Here is a 21,194-nt window from a genome sequence, read left to right as displayed (position 1 = left end):
ACCCCCCCAAATAAGAGGGAAATATATAGTTGTAGGTAGATTATAGGGATTTACTCAGGAGTCACAGTGGGGCTTGGCAATATGTACCCTAAATTTCCCCAAGTTACTGTGCAGGTTTTTTTTTTTTTTTGGTTTTTGGGCCACACCCGTTTGACGCTCAGGGGTTACTCCTGGCTATGTGCTCAGAAATCGCCCCTGGCTTGGGGGGACCATATGGGACGCCGGGGGATCGAACCGCGGTCCTTCCTTGGCTAGCGCTTGCAAGGCAGACACCTTACCTCCAGCGCCACCTACCCGGCCCCACTGTGCAGGTTTTAATGAAAACATTAAAAGCCCATGGGAATTTGTGAACAATAAACGTACCCACAAAGTGTCTTTGAAATGAGTGTTTTCCCCTACACCCTGCAATGCTGGGAAATGAAGCCAGGGCCTCATCCATGCAAGGTAAATGCTCTACTGCTGAACTATATCCCCAGCCCGGGTAGATATAACACCTTACTGAGCCATAGCCACATTATGTTAGATATTATCTTGGAGAAACAGTGTAGCGAGATGGCCATTCTCTAAAGTAATCCTTCCGTGGAGTGGGTTATCTGGTATATGTATGATCCACCTTCCACTTACTGAATTCTCTCTGCCCCACTATATTAGTGTCATTAGTTTTTCCTATGAGATATTGTCAAACTTTCTGCAGTTTGTAATGGTGCTCCTTACAGCAGGCAAGCAAACACTTTCACTATAAGATGTGCCCATTTATCATTGCTGGGATGACTGGTTTTATTATTCCCTTAAGCAGCCTTTGATTCTAATGGTCAGTTTAATATTATCAATAGATAAGGCAGCAGTACAGATTTCTCTTCGGTACTGAGAGGGATACATGTCTGGACAGGAATACAGAATTATAGGTTGTCATCCAAGCAATGAGTTTACTTCACTTTGCACATGTGTCATCTGTAACATCACTCATTATGTTTGGATAGCACTTTTCTACAGAACTGCTAACCTGGACAAATCTCTAAAACAAAAAGCCAGGAGCCCAGTCTGCCCCAGTAGGCTCATGGATGAATGTGATAATGTACTGTGATACATATGAAATGATCAGAAAGCTTATTTATTTTTCCCTGTCTCTGCTAGTCCTGTGCCACAATTTATCTGTATTCTGTCCATATATACACAACTAAGTTCCATCCAGTGAGTGACAACTGCCCAGGAACATTTCTGTTTTCTAATTGCTCAAACTTTTAAAGTGATGAACAAAAAAGGACACATTTCAGAAGGTGACTGTTGTAATGATGTACCAAATTGGATAAAGGATGTATAAACTTTATGAAGCAACTGCCTACAAATACCTAATTTCATTATCTACCCAAGCACAAACTGTTAAGATAACTGGTAACCCCAATGATATATACTGGGACAGAATATTCCAGGGATACTGTATTGGAGATACTCTCACAACAAATTAACAACCTGAAACCAAGCCTGATTCAGTTTCACAAGTTCATGAAGAGGGTTCTGGCAGAATCTAGATTACCCAGAATTTTTAAGACTAAGTCTAAGTCATCTATGGGTTGTAGGCAGCGAGCTTACCTGTGGCGACCAGAAATGGATCTGGTGGGATCCACACAGCAGTTCTCAGCTGGAACAGCCGAGCTACACCACACATTGGCTCTCAACACACTTGTAGCCATGTACAAAGTATGTTCATGAAACTTCACCACACCACTATTTACCCGTTCTAGGAAGCTGAGAGATTTTTCCTGATTTAAAGTGCCCCTTTATGGATAGTAATAGTCAAGCAGTTCAAATTAAGCCAGCTGGGAGAGGAAAAAAAGAAAAAAATCAAACCACAGAAAGCCTATCGACATATCAAAGATTCTTGCTGTTCTTCTCTGAGAAACAGGACATTAGACATCAAGTCCTTAATATATAATATACAACATGCAGATAGGCTGCACATCGTGGGCACGAAAAAAATCCCTTCTAAATGACTCATGAGAAACTTTTGCTCCAATCCACAAAAATAACAGAAATTCTAAGGGACGGGACTCACATGTCACCCTTCCATGCCTCTTGTACCCCAAAATACACAAAACCCACTTTTGGGCAGGCCAGGAAAGAAAAGGAATAAATAGAATCACTCTCAGCTCTCTCTCTATACACACACACACATACATACACACATATGTATACATACCTATACAGACTACAGCTGCGTGTATACACACTTACACTACAGCTGGACACTACCTGAATTCATCCCCCAGGAGGCTCTGGACACTGAGTCCCTCTGCCCAGGTGAGCTGACTTCAGAACCCATTGACAGATCCCACAAAACAAGAGGGGCCCGGGTGGCTGGCTACCAGTCTCTCGAGAGCTTGGTGTTCTGGTCTCTTTTGGGGGGAGCAGGAGGGGGCCCTCTCCGCAGGGTTGCATAGCCTGATATGTGGCTGCCCCCGAAAGCGGCTTTCTGCTGATCCGAGAGCATCTCGGGGGGCGGCGGCGGCAGCGCCATGTCGTCCATGGTGGCCGTGGGCTCCACGCGGGACAGGCGTGCCGAGGAGAGCGAGCCGTGCCGGGTGATGGACTTGCGCTGCAGGGTCCGGTTCAGGTCGGCCAGGAAGCCGGGCTGGACGCTAAGGCTGGACTTGGGCGAGGTGGGCACTTGGGGCAAGGTGGTGGCGGTGGCAGTGGAGGTGGCCACGGCTGCAGGCGGCTCAGGACCCTCCGCCGGAGTGAGACGGGTGCTGTCATTGCGCTTGGGGCGCGTGGGCGGCGGCGCCTTCTTGGAGGCCGTTCTGGACCATTGCGGCGGCGGCTGCGGCTGCGGCGGCTGCTGCTGCGGCTGTGGGTTGACCACGGCCACCCTCGGCGAGGTGCTGCCCGCGAACACGGCGGGGATGTCCACGGGGGGCACAGGAAGCTCGATCTCAGGGGGCGGCGGCGGGAAGTCGGAGTCAGAGGGCGGGGACGGGAACTCGGCCGCCGGGTCCTTCCCGCGCCCGCCGGGCACCGAGGGCGCCGAGGGTCTGGCAGGCGCGCTCGCTGGCTGGGGGCCCCCGGGGAAGTTCACCCCTGGCAGGTGCAGCTTCCCGGGCTTGGGGGGCGCTGCGGGAGGGGGCGACGCGGGGGGCTCTGCGGGAGCAGCAAACCTGCTGACCAGGCTGTCCACCGAAGGCCGCTTGGGCTCCGGCTTGATGCTGGAGTTGCGCTGCGGCGTGGGGGGCGGCTTCTTGCCCCCCGGGCTGGCCGCCTTCCCGGGGCCCTTTCTGCCCGGAGAGCCGCTCCAGTCGGGGGCCACCGCGGGCGCGGGCGTCGGCGTGGCGGACACGGGTGGCGGGAGCGGCGGCGGCGGGGGCGGCGGCGGGAAGCCCAGGCTGCTCTCGGGGGGCGGCGGGGGGAAGTCGGGGGACGGTGCCGGCCCCGGCTGCCACTTGGGCTTGGCTTTCACGGCCGGCGGGGACTGCGGGGCGGCGCTGCCGGGCAAGGGCTTGACGGGCTGCGGCTCCGGGGGCGGCGGGAAGTGGCTGGCCAGCTGCTTCACCGCGGGGGACAGCGGGGAGGCCGGGGGCTTCCCCCCGAAGCTCTGCTGCTTGGGGAAGGTGGGTGGGGGGCCCGGGGCGGAGGGTGCGCTGGGGGCGACGGGGAAGGCCGGCGGCTTCTTGGCCGGGGGCACCGGAGGAGGAGGAGGAGGTGGCTGCGGCGCGGGCGTCTGCAGAAGTTGGGGCGCAACAGCCAGAGGCCCAGCCTTGGTGCCACTGGCAGGCGGGGGGATCGTCACCAAGGGCTTCGGCGGGGCCTGGGGAGGGAGGGGCGCAGCAGCGGGAGAAGGCGGCGGGGGTGTCTGGGGACCCCCCTGGGGCTGGGTGTGGTGCTGCCCATGGTGAATCTTCAGGGGCGGAAGGGCCGGGGTGCAGGGCTGGGCCGGGGGGCAGGGTGCCGGTTTCAGCTGAGCCATGGCCGAGCCCGGGGTGGGGGGCGGCGGCGGGGGCGGGGGCGGCGGCACGACCCCACTGGGGGGCACCGGGATCTGGGGCTTTGGGGGCTGAGGGGTCACGGATGGGGGCCTGAACAGGGGCCCCGCGTGCTGGGCGTTCTGCAGCCGGGCGATGGTGCTGTACTTGACGAACAGGGGGGCTGCCGAGGTGGCCGAGGGCGCGGACTGGCCGGGCAGAGGGGGCGGTGGGGGCGGCGGGGGGTGGTGGGGGCGGCGGCGGAGGCGGGGGTAGGGGTGGGGCCGGCTGTGAGGCAGCATGTGGGGTGCCCACCTTGGGCTGTGGGGATAACGGGGGCATCAGGGACGTGTAAGGTCGGTTCACGGGCTCTGTTCGGACCTAAAAGGGGATGGGAAAGAGGGGAGAGAAATACAAGAAACCAGTTATGGAGGGAAAAGCTCAGACAGTAACACAACCAAAAACAGTCTGAAAAGACATGCAGGAAAGGGGCAGCAGTTGGTGATCCGAAAGAAAGACAAATACACACAAGGATGGGAAGGCTAAACTGATGTTGGGGCAGAGGAAACTGAGGCCAACGATATTCTGAAATCGATCTCCAGAAGGCAGCAGGACCAGCTTTCCTGTCCTGAAGCCACTTTGGCCCGGGAGAGGCTCAAGGCCAAGGATGCCCCACCTGGACTCTCACGGGGAGGCCACAGCCCCACTCACAGCCCAGGGGTGCGCCAACATTTAGGCAGATGCAGTGCTGGATTTCCGAGTCCCCAGGAATGACAGTGGGTGAGTTTCTTTCACACTAGGGAGTTGCATGTGGGTATAAGTGAACAGACGCACAGTCCCACAGGGATGCAGGGGCTTGACACACGTGTTCATGTGATACACTGGCATCCAACATGCACAACCGTTAACAATAAAGGTAAGGGAGGGTATTTCTCACATTTGTTTTACAGGAAGATCAAGAATCCCTTCATAAACATTCCAGCCAAAGATCATAAAAGAGAACCACAGAGGAAAAAGGCAGAAGAAAAGAAGAGGAAACCCCGGAAGAATAGTCCAGGAACGATATCAAGTAAGAGTTAGACTTTGCCAACCACCTGCTGACAAGCCTGTCCTGGCATGGCACCTCCTGGCATGGCTCCAATGACCACATGAGGTGGATTAGTTCATGGAGTCATGCACCCATTAGTGGTCTGACTGCTTTGAAAAGAGTCAAGAAATGACCACTGGTTTAGTATCTTGGTGCATCTTCAAGGCTCTGAACAAACTGAGGATCAACCATCTGTTTCCTTCCCACTATGAATGACGTCACTGGCACAGAAAAACGTTTGGGTTAGTTGGCTGGAAGACTCGAGTTCCATCAGGGAACTCACATTTCTTTGAAAGGTGCACATCAAAGTAAAAGCATTAGTCTGCACGATTGGGTTATAGGAGTCATCCAGGTTAATGTGTTTCCAAAGAACAGCCCCCGACCTTAACTGGGCCCTGTGTGGGCTGCTGCAGAGGTGTAGACCTTAGCTGTGCTGGCCTTCTCATTTGGCACCTGAGGCTGAGATAATAGACACATCGTCACTTGTGTGGCACTTCAAACTCTTCCTGAAACCACAATGGCACACAGACTCTTTCATCACAAGCCCTCTCTTTTTTGCTCTCTTGAGTCTTTTTCATAACTGGACAGTTTTGCACAAGGATAACACTGCTGACAATTTAGTGAGGTTGAAGACTTTAGCAGTGTCCTCAAACTTTTTAAACAGGGGGCCAGTTCACTGTCCCTCAGACTGTTGGAGGGCCAGATGATATCAAAAACAAAAACTATGAACAAATTCCTATGCACACTGCATATATCTTATTTTAAAGTGAAGAAACGAAATAGGAACAAATACAATATGTGGCCCTCGGGCCGTAGTTTGAGAACCACTGCTAGGGAATGAATTAGTCAAACCTGCTTCTGGACCTATCATACAGGTCCTTAGTACCAGATTACGGGGATTCATCCGAACTGACAGATGGGTAAAGGAAATACTGCTGGGAAGTTTGAGCTTCTGATATGGTGCCAAATTGTTGGTGTTTTGAGAATTTACAACATTAGAACCAATCCTCAAATATGTTTTTCTATAAGAAAATTCTAGATACTGGGGCATGAAAGCCCCTTTACCTCACTAAGGGCCAGTTAAAATGATCACATATGCAAAGAAAAAAATTCAAAGAAAGTAGCCACTTATTTTCATTAGTCAATGTACCTGGATAAGTGATTCATATTAAGAATTGAAGATCCAAAGAATTCTTGGAGTAAATGTATAATGACAGCCAGTATGGGCCCTTGACATTGAAAAGGTAAAGACAGTGAGGCTAGAGACTTGCCCACAGGAGTTTTTTGCTAGGACTTTTTTCAGATGAGCTCAAGAACCTCTTTTTTTTAAAAACTGGTTTTGTAGTTATTAGACTTGTCCTTAAGAGTTTCTGAAGAAGCGAGCATGCAAGGCTCAGGGATCTAAATTTGTTGTTTTCAGGGGACAGGAGGCCACACCTGGATGTGCTCAGAGAACAAGGCTTCAGGGAACAAATGAAGTGCCAGGGTTGGAACCTGAGTTGACCATAAGTCCCTTCCCACTTTATCTCTCTGGTTTCAAATTTTAAAGGGGTTAATTAGACTTTAATCTTCCACATAAACTGTAATTTGGGGGAAATCCATCAATGCACAAAAATGCCAAAAGCACAAAAGAAAGATAAAGGAATAAACAAAATCCATTAACTAATAGCAAAATTTTTGGAACAGATTTATGACACTGGTCTTATGGCTTTGCTCTGTTCAAATTGACTAAGGGTAGAAAGGAGGAGATCATTCTCTTAAAATTTTAAGCCATTGATAAAGGATAAACTCCCTGGCATTTTTTTTTTTTTTTAGAGATTTTAGATCAAAATAGTTCACTTATAAATATTCATTTCTAAAGGGCAGTGAAAGAAGACTGAAACAAGACTAAGAAAAATTCCTAATAAGTAAAATTTCTAAGGATTCCTAATAAAGGTCAAGAAGAAGGCAATGAATGAAGCATAAAACACCAGGTTTTTCTATGTGAATAAACATGTTACCTTGCTAGACTCTTCCAGCTGAGTCCCTCGCTTCCAGGCCTCAGAGAAGATAGAACTCACGATGCTTTGGGAACGGACGTGAGCGGCAGGCTGGGTGTCGGACACTCCACTGTCAGACTGATTCGAGTGATTTGACTGAGATTCTGTTTAAAGGAGATTTTCAGAAACAAGAATCAACGTACATTGTGACTGGATGAATTAGAATGATTTAGACAGATCATATCGATGTTTTATGTGAAACTATATAGATATGCTTGAGATAGAACTTTTAATCAAAGACCAGGTGTTAAAAAAAAAAAAGACCAAGTGTTTAAGTAGCAAACAGGCAAATTTCCTTCAACTCATTTCATGTAAGTAAACTAAACACTTTCCACTATGAAACTTCCCTTATGGTGCAACTCACTCCAAGAGACTTTTAAATATAATAAAAGGGTCATAGAATAAACAACTTGTTTTGTTTCTCTATACCTCAAAAGATGAGAACAATTGGTATTTGTCCTTTCTTTCTAATCCACTTAGCTAAAATGACACCCTCTAGCTAGCTCTCTCTAGGTCATAGTGACCCGAGCGGTATCCCATTGTGTCTGTAGGATGCAATTCTGCATCTTCCCTTCACTGGTTATTGAACATCTTGGTGGTTTCCACGTCCTGGCTTCTATAGAAATCCCTACAATAAACATGGTGTGTATATGAATCAGATGAGTTGGAGGAGGAAAAGGCAACATGAAATTTCATAAAATAAATTCTGGAAATGCGTGTTACAATAATTTTAAAAATGTGTTCGTTTTGCCGAAGAGATAGCATAGAGGTAGGGTGTTTGCCTTGCATGCAGAAGGATGGTGATTCAAACCCCAGCATCCCATATGGTCCCCCAAGCTTGCCAGGAGTGGTTTTTGAGCAGATAGCAGGAGTAACCCTGAGCACTGCCAGATGTGGCCCAAACCCCGCTCCCCAAAAGAGTTCCATTTTTTCTCTCAAATTTTCCTCTAAATTTTTTTCTGAAATTCTACTTGCAACATACTCTTACACTATCTTTCCTAATACGTCATAATCTCAAAATTGTCTATTTAAAAATTGTTCTTTCAGACTTACAGAAAACTATAAAATCAAAACAGACTTCATGCATGTCTAACATCCAGTTTTCTTCGTTATTAATATAATACTATGGTCACAACACTGATAATTACTATTAACTAAACTTCAATTTTCATCACGATTTCACTAGATTTTAAAAATTTCATTTTTTGACCTGGGGTCCCACAATACAGTAGTTGTATCTCAAGACAGTTTCTCAGATTTTCTTCCATTTTTCTTTAGTAATTTTGATTTCGGAACTGGACCTGTGGTACTCAAGGGCTGTTCCTGGTTCTGTACTTGGGCTCATCCCAGCAATGTTCAGTGGTTAAACCCAGGCATCAATGAAAAGCCTGCACTCAATCTGTCCTGTTATCTTTCTAGCCCCTATTTATTTTCTCATGATCTTGACATTTTTGAGGACTACTTATTAAGTATTTTATTTTAATTTTGGGTGCACATCCAGCAGTGCTCAGAGTTTACCCTGAGCTCTGCACTTGGGACCATTCCTGGCAATGCTCAATGGAGACCACATTTGGTGCTGGAAATCTAACCTGAGTCAGCTGTGTGCGAGGCAAGCGCCTATCAGCTGTATTTTTTTTCTTTAAATATCTTGATTACAAATATGATTGTGATTAGGTTTCAGTCATGTAAAGAACACCCACCTTCACCAGTGAAACATTCCCATCACCAATGTCCCAAATCTCCCTCCATCCCACCCCACCCCCACCTGTACTCTAGACAGGCTTTCCACTTCCCTCATTCATTCACATGATTATGGTAGTTCTCAGTGTAGTTATTTCTATAACTGCACTCACCACTCTGTGGTGGGCTTCATTAAGTGAGCTGGAAGTTCCAGCCCTCCTCTCATTGTCTCTAAGGAATGTTGCAAAAATGACTTTTATTTTTCTTAAAACCCATAGATGAGTGAGACTATTCTGCGTCTCTCTCTCTCCCTCTGACTTGTTTCACTCATATCAGCTGTACTTTTACTCCAGCTCCTGGTCAGGTATTTTGAAAGATGTCTCTCAATTTTTGTTTTGGCTGATACTTTTCTCTTTAGATTATACCGAGGTTATGCAATTTGGTAAATATAAGGAAAGGGAAAATGTGTCTGTATCTTCACATAACACCAAGCGTACAGACAATCAATAGGATGTGCTCCTCATCTCTTGACTGGTATTGTCAGTTTTATCCATTGTAAAATTATCTGTCCCAAATCCCCAAATCCTTTTTGGAATGAAATTACTCTGCACAATTCGCACCCGAGGAGATGGAATGAAGTTCTATCTCCTTAAGGAGAGCTCCTGTGTACATAACTTAGAAGTCTTTTATGCAGAATTGTTGTTACTATATTTATTGAATGACTGACATCATTATGGACAGATATATATATTTGATCATGAGTCATCATCTCATAGTACATTTTGTTGCTCAAATTAAATGGCTACGTAAAGTTCTCTCTGATTGGTGCTATGTCTTTTTATATACACCCATTATTGCATTTTTGCGAAAATATTCTCCATTTCTTGCATTCTAACTGTTTCAGGTCCATCTTAAATACTGCCACAGAGAATTATGTACATATTATATGCATTATTATTAAATATTAAACACTATGTATGATATCATTAACCATGCTCCCCCAAGTCCTTACTGCCAATCATTTGGAAAGGGATTAGGAGGTAGGAAGAGATGGCATAAAATCTAAGGATAAAATCCCATTGCGACTATGTGTTACCTTTAGGTATCCTCAGTGTGTTACCTTTAAATCCTCTTAGAAGATAGAACGAGGGAGCACATTGTAATACTAGCCCACGTACGTAAATACCTTACTTACTGTACTACCACTCTGGTCTCAGTCATAGAGCTTTTTAATAATTTTGTTTGTTTTGGGGCTGTACCTGGCTGCACTTAGGGCTTATTCCTGGTTCTGTGATCAAGAATCACTCTTGGCAGTGCTGGGGTGGAATTTAGGTAAGCTGCATGCAAGGCAAATGTAATATCTGATCTCCAGCTCCCACTAAATACTTCTTAAAGTATTTCTGTTCTGATGTCAGAAGAAAAATAATTCTAATTTTAGAAGATTTACATTGGATTTCTAGAAATTCTTAAGGAAAAGAAGCAGTTACCCTTGTATAAAAGATTTGGGAATCTGGAAGATGTACCTTTTGGAACATAAACGAATAAACTAGATGTATACTAGTTATTTATTTTTTAAATTTTTCTTATTTTATTTAAATATTAGTTATTTTGGGTTTTGGCCATACGCGGCAGTGTCTAGGGGTTACTTCTGGCTCTATGCTTAGAAACTGCTCCTGGCAGGCTCGGGGAATCATATGGGATGCTGAGAATCGAATCCTCCTCTGTCCCTGGTCGCCTACATTCAAAGCAAATTCCCTACCACTGTGCTATTGCTCTGGCCCCACCAATTATTTCTACTCTGCTGAAATGCAGAGAAGACAATTACACTAGGGGTTCAGATAGAGATTCTCTCCAGATAACAGTTGTCTCCCCAGTGAGCGTTCACTTTTATTTTTCAGCAGTTTGAGTGATTTTTAAATGAACTCCTGCCTTTATAAAGATGAGTATGTTTTTACTGTTTAGATACATATCAACCAGTTCATGATACCATTATAAGTAATAAAATAACGAAAAAAAAAAAAAAAACAACCAACTGGCACCCATACCTATTATAGTTTAAAAATTAGGCCTCACTCTGATTTTTTTAAAATTACATTCAAGTAATTAAGTCATATTTGTCTTGACTGAGACACTTTTATACTTTTGTATTGGTAAAAAACAGTGATGGAGTCTTCTAGACTACCTGGGATGCTGGAAGAACTAGATCCTGATTTAATGCTGGAGCTGGATAAAGATGTCCAGTCATAAGCCGACTCTGTTCTCTTTAAGGCCTCTTGATAGTTGATATAGAGCTGCTTCCCATACTACAAAGGCAAGAGAGTTGGACATGAGCGTAACTGAAAATGTACAGAACAGATATACGGATGGGAAAGGGGAAGACATTAAAGTTTACTGATTTATAGTTGGTATTACAAATATAAAGGATACTTCCAAATCTTTTAATAACAGCAGCTGAATATTTATTACTATTTTATTACTATTTATTGCTATTTTTTCCATTATCCACATAGGCCATAAGGTTTTTTTTTAATTATTCTTAAAATCAGTTTAATATTTTTTTCTTTTTGTTTGTTTGTTTTTGAGCCATAGTACTCAAGGTTTACTCCTGGCACTCAGAAAACGCTCCTGGCAAGCTCAGGGGACCATATGGGATGCTGAGGATCAAAACTGGGTCGGCCACATACAAGGCAAATGCCCTACCATTCTGCTATTTCTCTGGCCCCTCAGTTTGATTTTCATGGCTATAATAAAATTTATTTTCAGCTACTAATCAGAAATATATATTTCTTCAAATAATGTATATAATTACTTACGATTTTTTGGAGGGGAAATAAGACTTCTTTTTAGAGCAGTTTGTTTTTCCCAACAAAATTGAGAGAAAGAAACCAATTTCTTACATCTTCCCAACCCCTAACCCCTACAGGGCCTCTTCCATTATCAACAATATACCCCACCAGAGAGGGTATCCCAATCAGTGGCTGATAGTAATATTTCACAGTCACTCAAAAGTTTAATCTTAGGGTCACTCTGGTAATCTACAGTCAGTCTCCAAAAAATGTGTAATGACTTGTATCTGCCATAACAGAGTATGAATATTTCAGTCTAAAAATCTTCCATATTCCACTTATTTCTCTTTTTTCCAAGCCAACTTAATTATTTTTTCCTTTGCTCAGACTAAGCTGTTATATAAGAACCACCAAAGCATTTTCCAAAGCCAAAACAAATCACTTTGATGTTTAAAGAGCTTTTTTTTTTTCTTTTAGTGAAACAATATGGTTTTTGCTGAAAGAAATTCAGAGATGAGAGAGAAGGAAGAAGTTCAATGAGAACACAGGCTTTCTCCAAAGGAAAAAACACAGAAGAGAGAAAGGTCTAGAAAGTGTTTAAGAGTTTGTACTGGCCCGGAGAGATAGCACAGCGGCATTTGCCTTGCAAGCAGCCGATCCAGGACCAAAGGTGGTTGGTTCAAATCCCGGTGTCCCATATGGTCCCCTGTGCCTGCCAGGAGCTATTTCTGAGCAGACAGCCAGGAGTAACCCCTGAGCACCGCTGGGTGTGCCCCCCCCCCCCAAAAAAAAAACAAAAAAAAAAAAGGGCCCGGGGAGATAGCACAGTGGTGTTTGCCTTGCAAGCAGCCGATCCAGGACCAAAGGTGGTTGGTTCGAATCCCGGTGTCCCATATGGTCCCCTGTGCCTGCCAGGAGCTATTTCTGAGCAGACAGCCAGGAGCAGCCCCTGAGCACCGCCGGGTGTGGCCCAAAAACAAAAAACAAAAAACAAACAAAAAAAAAAGAGCTTGTACTAAAAGTTGATGCTTCCTAAGCTTTTCCTAGCATCATCTCATAGAGAGCAATTGCTTAAAGCTTATTCTTATCACCAAAGTAAAAAAAAAAAAATACAGTAAAAACATGAAACTGAGAAAATTAGACACTGGCAAAATTATGAATATAAAGCAATCAGAATGGCCAAAACAAAAGTGCATCATCAAATATCTCATCCCATCATCAAACCAAGAGCACTACTTACCTTTGCAATGCGGATACCATTGACCCACTGGTGCAGTGTCCTCACATCGTCACAACAAAGGTATTTGATGTACTGAGATTTCTTCTGAATTTGTGGGTGCTGCAGAATTAAAGACAAAACCCAGCTAAATTCCTGGAGAACTTAAAAAAAATTAACTAAGATTAACCATTTTATCCCAAATTATAGATCAGCACAATAATGGCCAAATAATTTATACTTGTTATTTGGCTAAATAAAAAAAAGTATTTCCACAGAGAACACAGGAAAGTTTGGTTAAATCCAAACATCTTGGTCAAGATGTTCAAGTCTTTCTTCCTTTCTTTTTTTTTTTTTTTTTGTTTGTGGAGGGAGCACATTCAGGGCTTACCCCTGGCTCTGTGCTCAGGAATCACTCCTAGTAGTGCTTGGGAAATTCTATGTGGTATCAGAGATCTAACCTAGGTTGGCTGCATGCAAGGCGAGCACCCTACTTGCTGTACTATTGCTCTAGTCTAAGATGTTCATGTTTAAAAAAATTTTCAAATCATGAGAAATTTCTAAATGTGCTTCTTCATTTTAAAGAAACAAACTCCATCAAAGTCCATAAAATCTGTAGGTTTCGAAAGTAGCTCTAAAACTGTGGAAAAGGAGGAGAATATTTGGTTTTACTCTGAACCCACTGACGTCAGATTCAGAAAACCCCATCTAGTCTCTGACGATGCATCCAGTGCTCCCCAGATTTTCCTTTCACAGGCCAGTGTACTTTCCAGTCAAGGTGTTTTTGAAAGGTGACTGATCTGACCTTGGCTAAAAAATGCTGGACCAAATACACAGAAATATGAAAATACAAACATATAGGACTAGAGAGACAATACAGTGAGTAGGGCATTTGCTTTGTATGCTGCTGACCTGGTTTTGATTCAATTCAAAAGAGTAATACCTGGGCCATAGCGGTGGCACAGTGGTAGGGCGTTTGTCTTGCATGGCTGACCTAGGACAGACCGGGGTTCGATCCCTGGCATCCCATAAGGTCCCCCTAATCAGGAGCGATTTCTGAGTGCTTAGCCAGGAGTAACCCCTGAGCATCACTGGGTTGCCCCCCCCCCAAAAAAAAAGAGTAATACCCAAGCACAGAGCCAGAGCCAGGAGTAAATCCCAAGCACAGATGGATGTGGCCCCTGACCCAACACACACACACACACACACACACACACACACACAACACACACACACACACACACACACCATAAAATATGAAAATGTTGTATCAAAATTAAGCTAGTTTAACTCTACTGCAGCATAACCACTAGTTCCCTGAAACAAACAAAAAAACTCTGAAATATACTTGGTTCTGGATTTAATTGTTAATCACCACTTCTCTTTTTGGGGAGTGGGGTAAAGACTAAAAATTCTCTAGCCAATCATCTATAATTAGTTGTTTGTTGTGGGAGACCAAGAAATCAATAAAATACATTTAAAAATTCCCTCAACGAACATGCACAGTTTAAAAAGCAAAACAGAACAAAACAAAAATAACTCTAACAACTTCATCCTCTTACTTTCTTAGTAAGCATATTAGTATATGCTAAAAGCTCAGCCAGACCCCAAAACATGAGTTAAGGCTATGATAAAGCTAATGTTTGGCAAAGACAAACGTGTGTAAATCTGCTGAGAATTAGTTGTCTATGTACTTGGGTACTGTCCCCTCTTCTGGTTTGGCTGAGAAACTACAGAAAAGGGAACAAACACAATATACCTGACCCACCTTTGGCTCTTAAGTTTTCCTTGAAAAACCCTGCTACTAGTAAGTGAGAGCCTCAAAATAATCATCTAAATATATATATTTCATGACTCAAAGCCTATAATTAGTACTTTTCTTTTTGCTTTTTGGGCTACACCCTGTGACGCTCAGGGGTTACTTCTGGCTCTGTGCTCAGCAATCGTTTCTGGCTCAGAGGACCATGTGGGACACCGGGGAATTGAACCAAGGTCCGTCCTGGATTGTGGCTTGTAAGGCAAACACCCTACCACTGTGCTATCTATCAGGCCCAATTAGTACTCATTCTTACAATAGTACCTAATTAGGGTTACTTAGTCAGCTCTTGTTAAATTTTTGTTGTGAGGATTAACCCCCTTGGTTCTTGTGGGACACTGGAACCTTACCTGGTAGTAACAGAGGGAAGGAAAGCCATGAACTCAGCTGGGTATGGACCCCGTAAAAAGTAAAAACAATAATAAAAACTAATATAAAAATTAAACTTGCAGGGGCTGGCAGTATAACAGTAGAGCATTTGCCTTGCATGCGGCTGACCCAGGACAGACCTGGGTTCGATCCCCGGCGTCCCATATGGTCCCCCAAGCCAGGAGTGATTTCTCAGCTCATAGCCAAGAGTGATCCATGAGCGTCACCAGGTGTGGCCCAAAAACTAAAAAAAAAAAAAAAAAAAAACCCCAAAAATAAACTTGCAAATTGAAGTGTATATTCAACCCATTCTATGTCAAACATCAGTAAAATTTCTAAACAAAGATATACTTCTACCTTTAGCACCAAACAATAGTCTGTAGGTGCTTTATATTTGTACCGATAGTCCTGTCCATAATAAACATTGACATGGTCCAACTGAAGAAAGCACACCAGATCCCGCGAGACCTAGACAAAACACCCAATAGATTGAATTAACAATAATATGTAAATCAGCTACTTTCCCTAACTAGGAACAATTTCTAGCGAAGAATAAAGTTACCAATTTATCAAGGAAAAAATTTCTTAGAACACAGTGAGATTCTAAATACTTCTTCTTTAATTCATGATACAAAAACTAATGAATTCATGATAAAAAAAGAATTTAAATAAAGTAGATACCCTCTAGGAAGATATGTATATCCTCCTTCATTCTACAGATTACATACTGAGGTCCTAAAAAACATATCTCAAGTATAGTGATTATTAGGATGAAATCTCCCCACTAATTAAATGGAGATAATGATAAATAAATATTCCTCTCAGGATGACAGTACAGTGTGGAGGAGGGGATGTCTTTATAATGACGTTTAAAACAGTGTTTCCTACAGTAAGCGCAGAAATGACAGCTTAGCAAGGGTACTCTCTAAAGCAAATAACCCAGGTAAGCTTGGAACACTCATAGTCCCAGGAAAATGGTCATTTCTGGCATAAGTTGCAAAAGTGACAAAAGTATAGTAAAGAATTATGCTTCCTCGTTATCATGAGGAAGCACAAGAGTAAAAAGGAACACACACCTTTGCTTTTCCTTTAGGGACATAATAGATACCAGACGCTCGTAAGAGAAAGTAACGTTTCTTCCAGGACTTTTTGCCATCATCTTTCAACCAAAGGACTCCTTCAATTTCTGGTACAGTCACAGAACTGCCACAAAAACATTCCTGAAATTAAAAAATGATTCATAAAGACAAGACCTTTGGATTCTCAAAATAAGGTGTTTATTTCTGAATTATATGACAGTCAACCACAATGACTATATTAAAACCTATTACAAATTTTAAGTCAATTAGAACTTTGGAACTGCTATGGCAATAATGGTACAGGATTATTTTATGAAGCAAGGTTTGTTTTTTGTTTTGTTTTGTTTTGTTTTTTGCTTAGAACTGATTAGACATTCATTTATTTTGTCAGCCTCCAATGTTTAATTTTTTAATATAATATCTTTAATAAAGCACCTTGATTAGACATGATTGTAGTTGGGTTTCAGTCATAAGGAACACCCTCCTTCACCAGTGCAACATTCCTATCACCAATGCCTCCCATTTCCCTTCCACCCACCGCCTGTATTCGAGACAGGCATTTACTTCTCTCACTCATTAACATTATTATGATAGTTGTCAGTGTTGTTATTTCTCTAACTGTACTTAGCACTCTTTGTGGTGAGCTTCATATTGTGAGCCTGTCCTTCCAGCCCTCATTTCTATTGTCTCTGGGCATTATTACAATAATGTCTTTTATTGTTCTTAAAGCCCACAGATGAGTGAGACTATTCTGTGTTTATCTTTCTTCCTCTGACTTATTTCACTCAGTATAATAGATTCCATATACACCCACACATTGAAAAATTTCATGACTTCATCTCTCCTAACGGCTGCATAATATTCCATTGTGTATATGTACCAGTTTATGAAGCCAAGTTTTATGAAGCAAAAACTCAAGTCATAAATGGAGTAACAAATTTTTTTGGCCACACCCATTGATGCTTAGGGGTTACTCCTGGTGCGCTCAGAAATCGCTCCTGGCTTGGGGGGACCATATGGGACACTGGGCGATTGAATCGCAGTCTGTCCTAGGCTAGCGCTTGCAAGAGAGATGCTTTAACTCTAGTGTCTCCAGGAATAACAAATTTTTACTCTTGAACTTTAACACTGTTTTGCAGGAACCAAGTTGAAGTGTCAACTGAATTATATACAACAGCACTATGAATTTGTAAACAGTCTAATTATACTTAATTAGTAAGTGTCTGAACTTATATCAGCTAGTTGTTTTTCTTAAATTAACAATACATTTAGATTAACTGTCATGCTGAAAAGAAATATAATTAAAAAAACACTGAGGCATATGCTATACCACTAAACCACATATCTGGCTCAAGTAATTTTTTTAAAATCATGTACACCATCATTATGAAAAGTTGAATGATGATCTTTTATGTTTCTAAGTCCCTTATGGCTAAGTAAAGAGTCTAGCTGGGTTTCTAAAGTTTTAACTTCCTTAATCTAAAAAAAGTGAAAGCCAAAAAGTCAAATAATCAGTCAGGTTTAAACTTGTTTCATTACTCTTCAAAGAAATAAGTTTTTTTTAACAGTAACTAGAATGTTTTAAAAAATATTTTTTGAGCCTAAGATTCAAAATACTATTTATTTTTCTCAGAGTTAGCACATGACACTATACAATCACATCCTTCACTGGGCAGCCCTTTTTCCCACCTAAGAGCATCTAAAATCCCTGAATCCTTTTAGTACACTACAATATGTCTTGGCTTGTTCTTCAGGAGTATTAAGTTCACACAGTTGAACTTGCACACCCAGGCTCTGGAAGAATCTTAGCTTCTCTAATTACAACATAATTATAAATATAAGGCACCGACATACCTGACTTCAAAAGGATGCTTAATATTTTAAATACTATAATGTGCAGGGACAAATGGGTAGGGACTCATACCTCCAACAGCACTTCTTTGTTTCTATCTGCCATCTCAGCAGTTTCCTTTCTTCCAAGAAGATAATTCTGGGAAAGGAATACATAAACGTTAAAGGGAGGGGCCAGAGTGATAACACAGCAGTGGGGCGTTTGTCTTGCATGCTGCCAACTTGGAAGGACCCAGGTTCAATCTCTGGCATCCCATATGGTCCCTAGAACCTGCCAGGAACGATTTCCAAGCTCAAAGCCAAGAGTAACCCTGAGGGCCAAAAAAAAAAGGTTAAAGGGAAAACACATTCTATTATTCCCTGAACATTGGTTTATAGTTGATGTGTCTATTGGCATCACAGCTTTGTGTCGATTTTTGTCTGTGTAGAGGAAGAAGCTCCTTTGAATACAACTACCACAAAGTGAAGTGCTGTCCCTCTCCTTAGTGTTTACATTTCTCTTGCATTATTTCCTAAGTAGTGCTCCCTCAAATCCCAATGGTTAGTACATGCAACCACCTGCAGAGATGTTTTGGTAGGGGCCAGAGACAGAGATAGTAGAGTAGCAGCAGGCAAGGCACCTGCATGGCTGCATGGCATTTGGTCCCCGAAATGCCACCAGGAGTGATCACTGAACAGAGCCAGGACCTGCCTACCCAACTCTCTCCTATTCAAAATACAAAGTTTTGGCATACCAGAAGGTTGGACCTGAGTTTTACAGTAAGCGTAAGAAAGGGAAATTTTATTTAAAAATTCTAAACTTAATAATCCACATGTAGAAAAATAAATCTATATTCGTTCCAATTTTAAAAGGAGAAATCCCAAATTCTCTGATACCTATACAATGTCATTTCCTTGGCTCAACTAAGAAATTAATTTTAATTGTTAGTATTTAATTTTTTCCCTCAATGACCCATAAAAAGATCTGCTGTTATTCCTGAATGTGCATTTCACTATATCCTGAAGATATGTTATGATGTTTAAGCTAGTATTAACCAAACCATACTGATTACCATTATGAACATTAGATGATATGTATCATTAAAAGTAACTTTAACATTATTATTTTCTTTTCATTATTTTATTATGTCATGTTGTACGAATACTGGGTATTAAGAATTAATCTCAATACTATTTAAAAGAATTTTTTTTGGTTTTTGGGTTATCCCCAGTGGTAATCAGGAATTACTCCTGGCTCTCTGTTCAGGAATTATTCCTGGTGGCACTCCGGGTGACATATGGGATGTCAGGAATCAAACGCCAGTAGGCTGTGTACAAGGCAAAACCCTACCCCTGCACTATTTTGCTCTGGCCCTCTAATTTATATACTATTTTTAAATTGTGCAAAAAAGTAAAGTAAGTGAAGGGAAGGTAAAATAAAAATAATAGAAATCAGAACAAAGAACTGTTTATATTCAAGATTTTAAATAAAAATTTCAAAAAAGAAATAAAAATATAGATAATAGAGATTTTTTCTAATTAGCCATGTGAAATTACCAACTTATCATGATTGAGTTTCAGAAGTTAGTAGAGAAACTTAAAATACATACTTTGATGAGTTAAGAAACTCCTCAAATAAATAGCTGGGCTTGGTGTGTGTGTGTGTGTGTGTGTGTGTGTGTGTATGTGTGTGTGTGTGTGTGTGTGTGTGTCCAGAGTCCTTGATTATACAGAGTGTGTGTGTGTGTGTGTGTGTGTGTGTGTGTCCAGAGTCCTTGATTATACAGAGCAGAAACCCAAAATGGGCTTGGTGTGTGTGTGTGTGTGTGTGTGTGTGTGTGTGTGTGTGTGTGTGTGTGTGTGTGTGTGTCCCCAGAGTCCTTGATTATACAGAGCAGAAACCCAAATTCCCAAGGAGCTACAACTCTGCTTCCCTGCTTCACCTCACTAGGCTCCATGGGACTGGTGAGAGCTCTCTGGAGCTCGACACTGGGCCAACCACACTGCCACCTCAGCAGCAGTAAGAGGCCCCTGTTGGTTCTGTAGTCACAATGCATTAACCAGGGGTTTGAAGTAGATTCACTCAAAAGTAAAAGGAGAAGCATTTTATTTTTATTTTTATTTATTTTTTGTTTTTTTGGGTCACACCCGGCATCGCTCAGGGGTTACTCCTGGCTCTGTGCTCAGAAATCGCTCCTGGCAGGCTCAGGGGACCATATGGGATACCATGATTCGAACCAGGGTCTGTCCTTGTATTGGCCGCGTGCAAGGCAAATGCCTTACCGCTGTGCTATCACATTGGCCCTCAGGAGAAACATTTTAAATACTAAACTCTGTACATTATGTCTCACCTGTGGGTTTTTGAAAAGTGCATATTTTTCTATACGCTCCATAAAGAGAAGTTTGTTCTGGCTATCTCTTGTCCAGTTTAGAAGATTTTCAACCAGGTTTTCATGGTCTTCAAAGATTCTCTCTGTCCCAAAATAAAATGTCCATATAGTTAGTTTAGCATACATTAGATGCTTCTTAAGCAATTCATGCCAGAAACACAGTGGCTTTGCCCACACTGCCCTTGGAGATGACCTACTGCCCCTCATTTTACAAACATGCCCTAATGTTATCAAGTGCACTCAGCCCATTAACACATAGGAGAATCAGGACTACAACCTTGGTCTTAAGAGTACAATATACAGTCTCTAGCCTCAGTTTTTCTTAGCTTAGGGTAGCTGCTTGTAACTCTGATGGTATTTTCAATTATCACATCATAGCATTTAAAAAAATTCCAAGGTGTCTTCTATTTCCATGAGTTTTATTTAATGTTAAACATATATTTAGTTTTAATTTCCAAATCAGACATCAAAGAACATATTGAGCACATGTTCAACAATTACATTTTAGATATTATTTGAAATTTCTCAAGAGTTGCTTATGGTCACATTTTTTTTTTTTTGGTTTTTGGGCCACACCCAGTGATACTCAGGGGTTATTCTTGGCTATGCGCTCAGAAATTGCTCCTGGTTTGGGGGACAATATGGGATGCCGGAGGATTAAACTGCCATCCGTCCTAGGTTAGCATGTGCAAGGCAAGCGCTCTATGGCTTGTGCCACTACTCTGGCACCATGGTCACATATTTTAATCAACTTTTGCAAATGTTTCATTTCTACCTGAACATAAGTTTTTCTGGTATTCTAAACAAATCTATTTAATTCTACTCATCAAGTCTCTGATATCTTTTTCTATTTGATTATACTGATTACTGTAAAGGCCCTACTTTAAAATTGAACTAGTAAGTTTCTCCTGGTTGTTTGTCAACTACTGCTTTATCGATATTAATAATT

The 21,194-nt window shown here is 42.4% G+C and overlaps 1 protein-coding gene across 1 annotated transcript in view; it reads right to left on the bottom strand.

The window, feature by feature from the left end:
• Positions 1-1,268: 1,268 nt before the first annotated feature.
• Positions 1,269-21,194, bottom strand: part of RAPH1 (Ras association (RalGDS/AF-6) and pleckstrin homology domains 1) — a 56,823-nt gene continuing 36,897 nt past the window's right edge. The window contains 9 exon segments of the mRNA XM_049773169.1: positions 1,269-4,199; positions 4,201-4,334; positions 7,041-7,183; positions 10,942-11,062; positions 12,786-12,884; positions 15,304-15,414; positions 16,023-16,166; positions 17,950-18,015; positions 20,207-20,328. Coding sequence (XP_049629126.1) covers positions 2,360-4,199; positions 4,201-4,334; positions 7,041-7,183; positions 10,942-11,062; positions 12,786-12,884; positions 15,304-15,414; positions 16,023-16,166; positions 17,950-18,015; positions 20,207-20,328 — 2,780 coding nt within the window. The 3' untranslated portion in view covers positions 1,269-2,359.

Source organism: Suncus etruscus, chromosome 5 (genome assembly GCF_024139225.1).
Source record: "Suncus etruscus isolate mSunEtr1 chromosome 5, mSunEtr1.pri.cur, whole genome shotgun sequence".
Lineage (NCBI taxonomy): Eukaryota > Metazoa > Chordata > Mammalia > Eulipotyphla > Soricidae > Suncus > Suncus etruscus.
This window is presented reverse-complemented; position numbering and strand designations above follow the sequence as displayed.